Here is a 16,148-nt window from a genome sequence, read left to right on the forward strand (position 1 = left end):
CCTGAACAAGGGTAAATCTACCGCACCGCAGGGTGTGGAGTCCCTGCTCCTTGTCCTCTGGGTCCAAACTTTTTTTTCCTCCCCCGTAGTTCCCATGCCAGGAAGAAGTTCCTCAGAGCGGCACACAGCTATTCTGAAGTGTGCAGCTGTGATTTTCGAGTTGCACCTGCACAGTGAAAGAAAGCACTCAGGAACCGGCGCATGCTTTCTCTGTGCTTGCGCGGATTGGAACTTACATTTGCATTGCACTAGGGGGAGCTTCCTGGTTTTCATATTCGACTGGAGGATTTAATCGAATATGGAGACTGGGAACGGAGGGACCCCAAGGACAACGAGCAGCTGCAGCACACTTCTGCAAAGGTAATTTTCTAGTCCACCATGGTCTTCGTCTGTTATTGGCCCCAGGGGTACTTTAAAGAGGAACTATAACAAAGGATTTAAATTCATCCCAATCAATAGCTGATAGCCCATTTCCCACAATACATTTTTACCATTTCTCAAATAGATCATCAGGGAGGGAGTCTGTATGGCTGATAGTGTTGAGAGCCCTCCCACAGTGTGATGTCAAGACCTAGGTCCATATAGTTTATAGGACATTCCTCAAGCCCAATACTAGCCAGAGATTTCATAGGCAGAGGTGGAGAAGGGAGGAGGAGAGGGGAGTGAGGTTTTCACAGCCTGAGGGCTGGAGATGCAGAGCAGCTTGCCTGTGTGTAATGTTTACAAGCAGAACATGGCCGCTCTCATTGTATCACAGGAAAAAAATAATCATATTCTATTGAAGCTGTTTGCAGCTAGATTTACTGTGTAAACTATCTAAACTTTAGATAAGATATATAGACAAGTTACTTGTTATAGTTAGTTTTTCATCTCGGATCCGCTTTAATGTTGAGAATCTCTGTTCTACAATAAATTATTTTGTAACTAGCAAACCTAAGCCCATTTAAAAAAGGGGCTCTAGGTCTGTGTTTCTCGCCGCATGTGCTTGCCACCCACGCGCCCGCCAACCTCCGCCGCGCGCCTCTGCCGCGCATGCACACGCTGCACACCCGGCCGCCCGCGTACCATCCGCACACCCAGTCGCCCGCTCACACGCCACACACCCGGCCGCCCGCTCGGGTCCCTGACTCCGTCCACGTCCTCCTGTGTCTGTGAGGCTGGGTCTATGCATGTGCGCAGCAGCAAAAAGCACGGACCCAGCTACACAGGGACAGCGTGACGCAGGGACACAGGTGTTTTATTATAGAGGATAAGCTGAAATATGGAGACGTAGTATTACTGTCCTTTAAATACCTGACTGTTGGTAAAAGCTTTGCAAATCCTTTACACAGAATACCTGTGCTGTTCAGTTGGCTGTTGGAAGAGGAAGTTCAATACGCTAAGCAGAAAATGCTTTCCGCACATAGCACAATGTTATCTTGTTTATCTGCAGTTCTGCGAGTTGTATATCATGCGTTATCTAACGTTTATGCTGATGCAGTGCTGCAGGTTTGGCCATGTTTTGCGATTATGTTTTGCAGAGGGGTTATCTAGCCTGACTGACTTAATGTTTAGTAAACTAAAGGTGGCCATACACTTATAGATGTGCAGCAGGTTCGACCATCAGAAAGATGTTTGTCAGATGCCTGTCAAGTCGAATCTGACAGGAATCTATCTGATGTGTGCCACACACTAGGAACAGATTTCCAATAGATTTCAGAATGAAATCTAGATTTCAGAATTAAATCTATTGGAAATCAATCTAAATGCATTATTTGCCCGTTAGGTCCAATGCAACTTTATGGCCAACGATATGCTGCCAGCAGCAGATCGACCTAGATTTTCCATCCAGTCAGATAGATCAAATCGATCGAAATCAACCGCAAATAGATCGGCTGATTCAATAGAATCGATTTTCATTAAATAGAATCAATCGACGCCTGAAATCGACCAGTGTATGGGCCCCTTAATAGCTGTTAAACTATTGCTGGATTCGTTTATTATTTTCATATGGCTTATGTGACCGTAAGCTTTTGCACTTGTGCTTTGCACCTAAATCTTAACACACTCCATGCAGTACACTGCCTGTCCCCAGAAATGGTCACCTACTGGATGTACCTTAGTCAAGTAAATAGGCTGGGGTTGCAGCATTGGTCAGGTCTACATTTAGCAATCTGATGTGCCCAAAGAATGAGGTTAGCTGACTACCTGAATTTACTGATTGATCAGGTTATTCTATCAGTGAATTTCTTCCTTGATGGCATGAGCATATCTCAAGATGGCAAGCATTTTTGAAAGACTGGTTCAGAGTCAGCCAGCACAGAGTCCAGACTTGATTCCCATTGAGAATGGGGTGTGCTGGAAATCTCTACAAGATCTTGGCGAAAAATTTATGCAGCCTGGTATCCAGGCTGGATATACCCACGCTCTGCGAAAAAGTGGCGTGACTGCCGTGATACCGGTGGAGACGTCCCCTGGGGGCTCCTGTCCTTCCATACCGCCTGTGTCTGCACTCCTGAACCTGGCTAAGTATACCCCTGTCATTTCTCCCTCCACAGTACTACTATTGCCTGTTTCATCCCAACTCATGCATGTTTTGCACTTTATGCTTTCAGTAATTGTTATTTTTGATATTCACTTTCTTATGCTTGTTTTTCCCTGCTCATATATGTTTCATGTTGCTCACAATTTGAGACATGCACACTCTCTGAGTACCTTAATATCAGAGGTTACTGAACACGGGTTCTGACCCCGAGGGGGTTCCATTCGTGATCACCTCGGTTTATATTAGCCATGCTTTGACATCCTTATATGAAGTGCCGCTATGATGGAATATTCTTATTGTCATGTTGATACAGGGCCGGGCCGATGCATAGGCTGGAGAGGCTCCAGCCTCAGGGCGCAGTGTAGGAGGGGGCGCACAATTCATTCAGCTGTCCTTCCTAATTGTGTATGAAGCAGAGAGAAATAAGAAAAGGGGATACATGGCAGTGACTGCAAGCCAGATAACTAGAGATTGAGGTGTTGGGGAGGTTGTGGGCCCTCTTAGTCTAATAGCAATCAGTGTGTGATGGCTCGGGTGACAGGGATAGAGGGGCGCACTTTGGTGTCTCAGCCTTGGGTGCTGGGGGACCTTGTCCCAGCTCTGTATTGATATGTATGTATGTACATATCAATACATATCAAACTATTTGCCCCACTTCCTGATTTCTTATTCTTTTGCATATTTGTCACACTTAAATGTTTCTGCTCATCAAAAACCGTTAACTATTAGTCAAAGATAACATCATTGAACACAAAATGCAGTTTTAAGTGATGGTTTTTATTATTTAGTGAAAAAAAAAACCTCAAAACCTACATGGCCCTGTGTGAAAAATGAATTGCCCCCTGAACCTAATAACTGGTTGGGCCACCCTTAGCAGCAATAACTGCAATCAAGCATTTGCGATAACTTGCAACGAGTCTTTTACAGCGCTCTGGACGAATTTTGGCCCACTCATCTTTGCAGAATTGTTGTAATTCAGCTTTATTTGAGGTTTTTCTAGCATGAACCGCCTTTTTAAGGTCATGCCACAACATCTCAATAGGATTCAGGTCAGGACTTTGACTAGGCCACTCCAAAGTCTTCATTTTGTTTTTCTTCAGCCATTCAGAGGTGGATTTGCTGGTGTGTTTTGGGTCATTGTCCTGCTGCAGCACCCAAGATCGCTTCAGCTTGAGTTGACAAACAGATGGCCGGACATTCTCCTTCAGGATTTTTTGGTAGACAGTAGAATTCATGGTTCCATCTATCACAGCAAGCCTTCCAGGTCCTGAAGCAGCAAAACAACCCCAGACCATCACACTACCACCACCATATTTTACTGTTGGTATGATGTTCTTTTGCTGAAATGCTGTTACATCTACGCCAGATGTAACGGAACACGCGCCTTCCAAAAAGTTCAACTTTTGTCTCGTCGGTCCACAAGGTGTTTTCCCAAAAGTCTTGGCAATCATTGAGATTTTTTTTAGCAAAATTGAGACGAGCCTAAATGTTCTTTTTGCTTAAAAGTGGTTTGTGCCTTGGATATCTGCCATGCAGGCTGTTTTTGCCCAGTCTCTTTCTTATGGTGGAGTAGTGAACACTGACCTTAATTGAGGCAAGTGAGGCCTGCAGTTCTTTAGATGTTGTCCTAGGGTCTTTTGTGGCCTCTTGGATGAGTTTTCTCTGCGCTCTTGGGGCAATTTTGGTCGGTCGGCCACTCCTGGGAAGGTTCATCACTGTTCCATGTTTTTGCCGTTTGTGGATAATGGCTCTCACTGTGGTTCGCTGGAGTCCCAAAGCTTTAGAAATGGCTTTATAACCTTTACCAAACTGATAGATCTCAATTACAGTACTTTTGTTCTCATTTGTTCCTGAATTTCTTTGGATCTTGGCATGATGTCTAGCTTTTGAGGTGCTTTTGGTCTACTTCTCTGTGTCAGCTCCTATTTAAGGGCTCGTTTCCACTGTAGCGGTGCGGAATCGCCTGGATTCCACCGCTGAAGAAATCGCATGCGGCTGCGTCTCCCCATGCGGATTTACCCGCGATTTCGCATGCGATTTCGCATGGCAAGGAGCCAGGCGAAATTAACCATGTCACTGCCTGTGTAAAGTTCCATTGCCTTTCATGCGAAATCGCATGCGAAATCGCGGGGAAATCCGCATGACAAAGCCGCATGCGATTTCCCTATTGAATGCATTAGCGGCGATTCGCCCGCATTCCTGCCGCACGCGACATCTGACGACCCTGTCGTGCAGATTTTTCCTGCACCGAAAAACGCCGCCGCCGCACACGTGGAAACAGCCCCATCCACTAACATTGAGTATGCGAATCTGCATGCAGTGCCCGCATGCGGATTCGCTATAGTGGAAACGAGCCCTTAGTGATTTCTTAATTGAAACAGGTGTGGCAGTAATCAGGCCTAGGGGTGACTACAGAAATTGAACTCAGGTGTGATAAACCACAGTTAAGTTATTTTTTAACAAGGGAGGGCAATCACTTTTTCACACAAGGCTGTGTAGGTTTGGAGTTTAATTTCTCACTAAATAATAAAAACCATCATTTAAAACTGCATTTTGTGTTCAATTATGTTATCTTTGACTAACAGTTAACGGATTTTGATGAGCAGAAACATTTAAGTGTGACAAACATGCAAAAGAACAAGAAATCAGGAAGGGGGCAAATCGTTTTTCACACCACTGTATATATATAGAGAGAGAGAGAGAGAGAGAGAGAGAGAGAGAGAGAGAGAGAGAGAGAGAGAGAGAGAGAGAGAGAGAGAGAGAGAGAGAGAGAGAGAGAGAGAGAGAGAGAGAGCTATATATATAATATATATAGATAGATAGATATAGATAGATATATAGATATATATATTTATATATATATATATATATATATATATATATATATATATATATATCTATATATATCTCTCTCTATATATATATATATATATATATATATATATATATATATATATCTATATATATATATATATCTCTATCTCATCCGTCTCGGTACCCTTTTAATTTGTAGTCACCAAACCAAATTTTACCAACATATTAAGTGATTTGATTTCATGAGCAAAGAGAGTGCATACATTTGCATAAATCAGCATCAACAAGGAATGATTTCCATGTCATTGACCAATTCTATTAGTGACACGGCTACACATCAGGCTTTATTCTTACAGCATAGATGTTATTTAGTATATATGTTACGGCCAGAACCCGAAGTTTGGCCACTTCTAGTTCTGGCCGGCCACTTCGGGTTCTGGCCGGCCAATTCGCGAAGTGCCCGCTGCGCTGCGGCCAATGTTAGAAACGGATCGTTTACTCTGATATGAATGTATCTTCTGGCCGCAGCGCAGCGGCCAAACGTATTAATTTGTTGCAATTTTAAGCCGGCGGCAATGTAACGATTCAAGCCGCCGGCTTTTTCATCTGCCTCATCTCTCTCCCTCTCTTTCTTATGGCCAGCCGGCGGGGGGGGGGGGGGGGGGACACGCGAGTCCCCCCGGGAGTCGTTCGTCGCAGCAGGGGCAGCAGAGCGGGGAGGCTGCAGACATTGCTTCTGCCAGCACCCGCTCTGCAAGAACGGCAGGCTTCCCTGCCGCGACGAACGACTCCGGAGGGACACGCGTGTCCCCGCCCAGCTGCCCATAAGAAAGAGAGGGAGAGAGATGAGGCAGATGAAAAAGCCGGCGGCTTGAATCGTTACATTGCCGCCGGCTTAAAATTGCAACAAATTAATACGTTTGGCCCCTGCGCTGCGGCCAGAAGATACATTCATATCAGAGTAAACGATCCGTTTCTAACATTGGCCGCAGCGCAGCGGGCACTTCGCGAATTGGCCGGCCAGAACCCGAAGTGGCCGGCCAGAACTAGAAGTGGCCAAACTTCGGGTTCTGGCCGTAACATATATAAGAGATTCCTGTGTACACACCATATATACTGTACAGTCACAATCAGATATGTATATCTGACTTTAAAAATACGGGGACTGCGTTATTGAAGCAGCACAAGTAACTAATTTTAATTGGTTTATTTCATTTTTGTGGACTAAGCACAGCTATTACTGTATATATAAATTATGTATGATAATTATCTGAGAAATAGAAAATTTATCTTTCAAAAAGTTTTATTATTTTTCATAAGAAAACAGGGAAAGACACAGTACAGAAGATTTGCATTATATCCAGATACATGTCAAGACATATATTCTTCCTATACAAAACAGAATAAATCAAATCTTCGGGGATATCATAGGGAGGGGTACAGCCTGAAGGATAAAGTAGTCGCCTAGGCGACTACATCACACATAAACATCAATTGGGTGCTGGCAGCACGAGGCAACAAATACCAGCATCCTGTTTTGTCCAATCTTTTTGCTAAAGGACACCTTTCACTAAAGATCCGCCTGCAGAGGTGGCGGATCAACAGCTAGAGGACAGCAGGTTGTATAAGCAAGGACAAACAAGGGTAAAGGGAGAGGAAGGAGAAGTGAAGATTAGAAGTAGAAATGAAGAAAGACAGAGGGAAAGAGAAGAGGAAAGAAAAAAGAAGAAGAAGGAGACACGGCTGGCCTACTATCTGTGTCATGAGGGGTTAGACTTCTGTAATATATTGCGGAATCCAGTGGGTATAGTTGAGAAAGTAGGGTTGCCAAACAGCTTCGAATTTGGAGAGGGCATCATCTAGGATGGCCTTCATCCTGTCAAAGCACAGTGCGGAGCTCAGGTATGCTTTAAAGGTATCGAAAGCCAGTGTGGGGGTTTTCCATGAGCGGGCTATTACTCTTTTTGCTGCCAGTAGAATGTGCTGGAGTAGCTTGTATTTAGGGGTAGACAAATCTGGAGGCTTCACGCCAAGTAGGGCCACTTGTGGCAATTTAGGGACTTGCTGTTTGAAAATGGTGTAAATTACTTGATATATCCTGATCCAAAATTTGCGTGCCTTTGGGCATTGCCACCAAATATGTAAATAGGTGCCTGGTTGACGGCAACCCCTGAAGCAGAGATGAGTGGTTCCTGGTTGGAACTTTGCCATTCGGTCCGGTGTTAGGTACCACCGAAGGAGGACCTTGTATTGAGTTTCAACCAGGGAAGCACTGATGGAGCATCTAGGGGAGAACTTCCAGATGTCACCCAGGTCCTCCACCTCAATGGTCGCAGCTAGGTCTCTTTCCCACCTCAATACATACTGTGGCTTGGGCAGGGGGGTTGGGGAGAGTATACTTTTGTAGATCATTGAAATGAGGCCCGGGGATGTGGGGTCTGTGAAACAGGCGTGCTCAAAGGGGGTCCTGGTTTGTAGTGATGACCGATGCTTTAATACACTGCGTATAAAATGAGCTATTTGTATGTATCTGAAACGCTCGGTGTCAGGGATCTGCTTATGTTCTTTCAATGAAGCGAATGTTCTAATTGTACTGTCTGTGACTAGATTGTAGATTATTGTAAGATTATTTTGCTGCCACCACTTGTACGCTATTTGATTATGCAGACCCGGGGGGAAAGATGGGTGGCCCAGAAAGGAAAGGAGGGGTAGGTGGGGTGACACTAAGTTTCCCCTTTTTTTTGGTTTGGTTCCATATTGTTAAAGAGTGTGAAATAATTGGATCTTTTATTTTATTACCTTGTTGCTTTTACAACCACAGCAGGTTGCGAGGAGCGATCGGATGACACAGTGCCCTCTCTATTGTGCACCACAGGGGGGGATTATGTTCAATAGACCATGCTGTTAGTTGAGATACCTGGGAGGCCCCATAATATTCCGCTATATTAGGGACCCCCAGGCCCCCGTCTGATTGTAGTCTATACAGCGTTGCTCTGGCTATTCTTGGGCCCGAGCCCTTCCATATAAATGCAAGTATAGCGGCTTGCACCCTCCTAAGGAAGGAAGGCGGGATATGTACTGGTAGAACTCTGAAGGCATAAAGCAGTTTAGGTAAGATAATCATTTTGGTAGCGACTATGCGACCCATCCATGAGATAGCATAACGCTTCCAACATTCTAGTAATTGTGTGATCTCACGGAGGAGTTTAGGGTAATTTGCGCTAAACATGTCTTTATAATTGCTAGTTAGGAATATGCCCAAATACTTCAGCTTCAGAGGCTCCCAGGAAAATTCGCAGGAGGCTTTAAGTTTGGATACACCTGCTGGGGAGAGGGATACATTAAGGGCCTTAGACTTGGTACTATTGATTTTTAGACCAGAGATATCCTCAAAGTCGAGCAGTATGTCAGCTAAGTTAGCGATAGAGGCGTGGGGGTCCGTGATAGTGAGAATGACGTCGTCGGCATATAGACATAATTTATGGGATTGGCCCGCCAGTGGCACCCCTCCGACCCCTTTGTGTCTGTTAATCATGATCGCCAGTGGTTCCATGGCAAGAGCGAATAGTAAAGGGGAGAGGGGACACCCCTGGCGGGTGCCCCTTTGAATATGGAATATAGGAGATCTGTAACCACTATATTGGACGTACGCTGTAGGGGAGTGGCACAGAGCCTTAAGCCAAGTTAGCATATTAGGCCCAAAACCCCAAGTCTGGAGAAGGGCAAACAGGTACTCCCATGACACCGTGTCAAATGCCTTTTGGATGTCCAAAGACAATAGCATCATGGGAGCACCGCCTCTAGAAGCAGAGGAGATTAGGTGTAAAATTCTCCTGATGCTGTCTCCTGCTTGCCTGCGCGGCATGAAACCCACCTGGTCCAGTCCCACTAAGTTATTGATAACCATATTCAGTCTAGTTGCCAAAATTTTGGCTAATAGTTTAATATCTACATTTAGTAGAGAGATAGGCCTATAATTAGACCATATAGTGGGATCTGTGCCAGGTTTCGGAATCATGCTAATACCTGCCATCAGTGATTCGGTCCCTGGGAGATTACCTTCTAGGATGCTATTAAAGGCTTTAGTTAAGGGAACCGAGAGAATCTTAGCAAATTTCCTATAATAGAGAGCAGAGAAGCCATCCGGGCCGGGTACCTTGTTGAGTTTAAGTGATTTTATGGAAAGGAGAACTTCTTCTTCAGTTATGGGGCGGTCTAGATTCTGGCGTGTCTCCTCCTCTAACAAGGGCAGGGGAAGGGAGCTAAGTATATTGTTCCTAAGTGTGCCCTTGGTCATTGGGGGTTGTTGGTATATTTTTGTAAGGCCCTTCTGGAAGATTTCAGTGATTTTTACAGGATTGCAGGTGTGGGTGTTGTTGCCAGTTTGTAATTTAAGAGCTTTAAAGTGGGGGTCTAGCTGCCGCAACCTGCGGGCAAACATGGAAGAGGGTTTGTTGCAATTGACATAAAATTTATATTTGCTCCACCTAAGGTGTTTTTTTCGGCTGCACTGGAGAGGAAAAGATTGAGAGCTTCCTCTGTTTTAAAGAGGGCCTGTTTATTTTTGGGGGTAGGGTCTCTATTGTATTGTTCCACCGCCTCGGTGTATGCCTGTTCTAAGATCAGTTGGTCTCGTTTTCTCTTTTTTTCTTTTTGCCCGAGGCTATGCCAATAAGATGCCCGCGGAGGACCGCTTTATGTGCCTCCCAAACAGTGTAGTCGGATATTTCCCCTGAGTCGGAATTGTAAGCGAAGTATTCCTTTAAGTGGTTTTCCATGGTAGATACAACTGCGGGGTCAGATAAAAGGGACTGATTAAGTTTCCATTTAAATGCCGGTTGCCTAGTGATAATTGAAGCAAGCCTGATGGAAACAGCATTATGGTCGGACCATGGGACAGGAATAATTCCCGCCGCTGATAGGTTGGGGAGTGAGGACATGCCTATGAAGCAGTGGTCTATGCGGGATTGCATGTTGTGGGGATTAGAGTAAAAGGTGTACTCTCTCTTACTAGGGTTTGTCTCCCTCCAGCAATCTGCCAAGGAGGCAGACTGCAGCAGGTTTTCAAATTGTTTAGCGTTGCGGATATCAGCCACCGAAGGTGTCGTTTGGGCTGGATTATCCTTATCTAGATGTGGGCGAAGGCATAGGTTAGAGTCACCTGCTACAATTATCGTACCGATGGCGTGCGTGGATATAAGCTCCATCAGGTTTCTAAGGAAGGGAAGTTGATTGGTGTTAGGGGCGTAATAAGAGACTACAGTAACCTCGTTGTCTTGTATGGTGCCCAGGAGGATAAGGTATCTGCCGCTTGTATCTTTAATTTCCTTATTACAGATGAAGTTGACAGAGCGTCTAAATGCAATAAGAATTCCTCTTTGTTTCGTAGTAGCATTGGCAGTATAAAATTGGGGGAAGGTGTTGTGCAGATATTTAGGGGTGTGTGACGCCTGTAGATGTGTCTCCTGGAGGCATATGATGTCTGCATGCTTAGCTCGAAAGAAAGAGAAGGCTTTGGATCGCTTATTGGGAGAGTTAAACCCCTGGACGTTTAGAGATATTAAGTTCACTGCCATATTATGTAGGTGGAGCAGAGGGCTTGCTGCAAGTGCTGCCCGATGATCATGAAGCCCCTATTATAATTTTGGTCAGGCAAGCCAGCCGTGTCGAGAGTGAGAATAGGAAGAAAACAGAGAGAGAGGAGGAAGTGAAGAGGAGAAGAGAGATATGAAAGAAAGAGGAGAGCCCCCAGAAAAAGGGAGGCACTCCGTATGTCAGGTGGGATGCGCAAAGGCATCAGTTTGCTCCCACGGGGCATCAAATGAATGGTACCCATTGGGTGCAAAGGCGGAGCACATGTCGTGTCGGGAAGGTTGTATATATCATATGGATTAGTTAGATACCGCTATTGATATAAGGTGGCATCACAGGGGGAGAGAGCAGAGAGACATCTAAGAGAGAGTGAGAAGTGATATCTCGTATTGGGGGGGGGGGGGGGGGTGCCCAGCTACTGCAGGGGTTACATAAAAGTGTTTTCCAATATAGCGGGGCCAGGTGGGCGGTAAGGTACTAGTGCGGTCATGTGGGGTGAGTAGTCACCGGAGGTGTATGGGGGTATGGGCAGTTATTACATGTCATTTATCAAATTATTGAGTGAACGTCTGGCATCAGGAAGCAGCACTCCATCAGATTGTTTAGCCCTACGTGAGGCCGTATGCCCGTTGATGGTTCATGGAGTTATAATTGAGACTACCTTAACGCCATCTAGTGTGTAGCATTGTTAGTAGTAGGGCTTGGTATGGTATATCTATTAAAGGGGTTAGGAGGGTCGATTCCGTCCGCCAGACATTCATTCCACCCTTCACAAATAATCTTTAGTGACCTGCGTAGTATATTGCCATATAAAGTTATAAAGATTTTAGCAAAAACAGACAATTATAATATTAACCTCAATTGCTGTCTAGGAAGAGTAGGTAGAGGGGGAGGGAGGGAGGGGGGGGGAGGGGAGAAGGGGGTGCATAAGGGATTATATTAGCATGCTAACAGGTGCCCTTTTAAACGAAAGGCACTTAAGGTGTGATAAACCTCGGGGAGGGGGTGATATCATGTGGCGACTCTGCGTGTGCGCCCAGGGTAAAATAAAAGAAAGGGTAACATAACACATAAGTTTCTTATGCAGCTCCTTATTATCCAGGAGCTAGCGGTCGTCTGCTGCGGGCTGCAGCTTCTTGCAGGGGTCAGGGAGAACATATTAGCATTGGTTCAGTTCTGGCTCCATGCCAAAGAGGCATAACCTTAAGTAATGCAGAACCATAACAGCCAGTTTAGGATTGAACATTTTGCAAACGTTTTAACACACGAAAACATATGGATAACTCCGATGAGCCCATTGCAAATGCCTGTTAGGCCTGCTAGAACAGCAACAAGAGGCCTCCAGGAGCAATGGTGTGGAAGTAAGAGGTAAAACAAAAGCCTGGGTTTAGGGATGCGAGTTCAGGAAACCTTCTGGAACACTTCTTGAGACAGCTGCTTTAAAATCTGCGAGCGGTCTATGCGGGTTCTCTGTTCCCTGGGGGGGGGTAGATTTATCAGGGCTTTGATTAGGTGCGTTGTCAGGCGACTTAGTGCTTTTCTCCTTAGCTTCTGGTGGTGGGAGGGAGAATCCAAGGGAGCGAAAGCAGTCCCGAATCTCATCAAGGTCGCGTGCTACATGTTGTTTGTCTTCCCAGGTAAAAATAAGCTGGAAGGGAAAGCCCCAATGGTAGCGGATTTCTTTATTCCTCAGGATTTTCAGGTATGGGCGCATTTCCCTGCGTTTAATCAGTGTTGCTGGGGCAAGGTCAGCGTAAAGTTGATAGGTATGTTCCTGGTAGGATAGGTCGGTTTTGTTTCTTGCGGCTTGCATAAGCTTTTCTTTAGTGAGGTAGTGGTGTAGCTTCAATATAATGTCCCGCGGGGGGCCGTTGGCAATAGGGCGGGAAAGCGCTCTGTGGACGCGATCCATTTCCAGCTGCTCTATGGGTATGCTGGGAAGGAGCTCTTGGAAAAGTGCTGTTACAAACCCTTGAAGGTCTTGCACTGTTTCTGGGATTCCCCTGATTCTAATGTTCTCCCTGCGGGATCTATTCTCCCAGTCCTCCCACTTGTTGTGCAGGTCACGTACCTCAGTTTTTATAGAGCTGATATCATCTTCATGTCCTTCCAGCACTGTGGTTACCTTGTCTAGGCGACTTTCCGTGGCGGCGACTCTCTGGCCCAGCAGCCTAATTTCGCGTAGAAGCTCGCATCCCAGTTGTTTTGTTGCGCCCGTCACCTCCTCTCGGATGATCGATCTTAATTCATCCAGGGTGATTTGCTCCGCAGGTGAGGATGGGTTATCTATAAGCAGGGTTTGTGAGTTGCCCTCCCGGTCGTCTGTGGGGCCAATATCCGCATCATGCTCTGGGGAGGCAGCGGGCGCCATCTTAGGTTCCTCCACGCCAGTCTTGTTCTGCTGCCCTTTGGTCCCAGTTTTGTGCCTGGTGCTTTGGGCCATTGTTCAGCGTGTGTCGGGACTCTTCCCCCGTATAGTGGTGCTGACAGCTAGGGTATCAGCGCAGTGGAGGCGGCGGTATCAGCGAATGATCTTCCCGGTGTCACGCAGCGCTGAGATCAAGCGGCCATCTCAGTTCGCTGCGCGCATGCGCTCTCAAGAAATAGAAAACTTTATCACATTTTCTATTTTAATTACAGTTTAAATTCATTAGGAGTCAGAGTCGGTGAATTTTTTTCCCGACTCTGACTCCAGGCACCCAAAATTGCTCTGACTCCGACTCCACAGCCCTGCTTTCCTGTGAAAGATTTCAGGTCCACTTTAAGCAGTTAAAGGGGCACTATGGTGAAAAAGTGTAAAATTTAAAATATATGCAAACATAGACAAATAAGAAGTACGTTTCTCCAGAGTAAAATGAGCCATAAATTACTTTTCTCCCATGTTGCTGTCACTTACAGTAGGTAGTAGAAATCTGACAGAAGCGACAGGTTTTGGACTAGTCCATCTCTTCATAGGGGATTCTCAGCAAGGCTTTTATACTTTATAAAGATATTCCCTAAAAAGGATTTAAAAAATAATGCTGGCCAGCTTCCCTGCTCGCTACAGTTGGACAGAGCAACTGCCATTCACCAAGTGCTTTTGAAAATAAATAAATCCCTGAGAATCCCCCATGAAGAGATGGGCTAGTCCAAAACCTGTCGGTTCTGTCAGATTTCTACTACCTACTGTAAGTGACAGCAACACTTTTTATTTATAGCTCATTTATAGCTCACTCTGGAAAAAAAATGTACTTCTTATTTGTATATGTTTGCCCATATTTTACATTTTTACAAATATTTGCCATAGTGCCCCTTTAATTATAACCAAGAATGATTCAGCCTGTCTCTTTTGCTGTGCACAGAGCAGCAAGTGCTAATATGGACATCAGAAATGAACGATTGTTTTGAATGGTAGAACTCTAGTCCCTGCATAAACTTTACCAACACTAGAATGTTGACTGCTGAAATCTGATTGGCTACTTTAAATAGTCACTCTTCTCTGTAATATCCCTGTTTCAACATGAGGAAAACTGCACATTATAAGTTCATTTAAAGTTAAATTCAATGATCTAGGCCACCTTACACACAAGAAAGAGCTACAAGCTACTTTTAAAAACATTCCCCTCAAACCTCTCATTTAGGTGTAAATCTTTTCAGAGACGTGACTGCCCCACTACCCCTTGCCCTCTGGTCCTTGTGCTGAGTATACAATACAGACTTATGGGATGGGGCATGTCCCAGACTACCAGTGCACTAAATCTGGCTTGGAAGCCCAGGGTGCCGGTTTTAAAGAGACTCCGTAACAAAAATTGCATCCTGTTTTTTATCATCCTACAAGTTCAAAAAGCTATTCTAATGTGCTCTGGCTTACTGCAGCACGTTCTACTATCACCATCTCTGTAATAAATCAACTTATCTCTCTCTTGTCAGACTTGTCAGCCTGTGTCTGGAAGGCTGCCAAGTTCTTCAGTGTTGTGGTTCTGCTATGAACTCCCCCTTCCAGGCCCCTATATGCACACTGCCTGTGTGTTATTTAGGATTAGAGCAGCTTCTCTCTTCTCTCTTCTCTTTTACAAGCTGGATAAATCGTCCTCTGAGCTGGCTGGGCTTTCACATACTGAAGAATTACAGACAAGGGCAAAGCTGTTTGTAGGAAGAAACAAGCAGCCTGAAACTTCAGTGCATGAGAACAGGGGGAAAGAAACACACAAATGATCTTGAGATTCAAAAGGAAGGCTGTATACAGCCTGCTTGTGTATGGATGTATTTTCTATGTGTGGACATACAGTACATCAATCTACTTCCTGTTTTGGTGGCCATTTTGTTTGTTTATAAACAAACTTTTAAAAACTGTTTTTAACCACTTTTAATGCGGCGAGGAGCGGCGAAATTGTGACAGAGGGTAATAGGAGATGTCCCCTAACGCACTGGTATGTTTACTTTTGTGCGATTTTAACAATACAGATTCTCTTTAAAGCCGATGTGAAAATGCACATTTTTTTTCTGTCCCCTTTCCATTTCAAGGCTAGTAGGCTATATGTGCAAGCAGAGTCTTAGAGAACAAGACATATCACTTATTGAGATTCTGTTTCTTTTTTCATTTCCCTTTTTTTAGGGTGATTTTTGAGCTGCTGTGGCGAGATTACTTCCGTTTTGTGGCTCTGAAATATGGGAGGAGGATCTTCTTTCTGAGAGGTGAGCATACTGCATTGTGTAATGTTTTATAGGGCCTGATACACGTTTGTTAAGAGTTTTCTCATGACTTTGTTTCCCCTATATATAAATAAAAAAAAAAAAAAAATTATAAAAGAATAAATCGGCTCTGCTGTGCAGATTTTTCCTACACAGAAAAACGCTCTGTTTTCCTGACAAGTGGAAACAGGCTAAGTAAGTTGTATTGGTTGTGCAAATCTGCTTGTAGAAAAAGCATGCAGATTCGCGATAGTGGAAACGGGCCCTAAACTCCGAGCCCACTGGAGTGTTTCCTGCAGTGTTTTGGGATCACCGGCAATTGGATCGATCACATTCAATGGCTGCAGTGCCAAATTGCGATTGCTCCAGGAGTCGCACTTCCAAAACTGGGACACCGCTCATAGTGGGATTTTTTGCATGTTTTTTAATGTGTTATAAAAATGTATTTTTACTGATAGTTGTTGATCTATCAGATAACTAATGAGAAAAGTTTAGCACATCAGGCCTCAGTCACTGGAGCGTGAATGCTTCCTGTTCAGGCATACAG

General features: G+C 44.8%; 1 protein-coding gene across 1 annotated transcript in view; it reads left to right on the plus strand.

Annotated features, from left to right (window-relative positions):
- LOC137519656 (cryptochrome DASH) overlaps positions 1–16,148 on the plus strand; it is a 56,671-nt gene that overhangs the window by 22,828 nt on the left and 17,695 nt on the right. The window contains exon 9 of the mRNA XM_068238627.1: positions 15,525–15,604. Coding sequence (XP_068094728.1) covers positions 15,525–15,604 — 80 coding nt within the window. The remainder of the gene's footprint in view (positions 1–15,524; positions 15,605–16,148) is intronic.

This window comes from Hyperolius riggenbachi, chromosome 5 (genome assembly GCF_040937935.1).
Source record: "Hyperolius riggenbachi isolate aHypRig1 chromosome 5, aHypRig1.pri, whole genome shotgun sequence".
Taxonomy (NCBI): Eukaryota; Metazoa; Chordata; class Amphibia; order Anura; family Hyperoliidae; genus Hyperolius; species Hyperolius riggenbachi.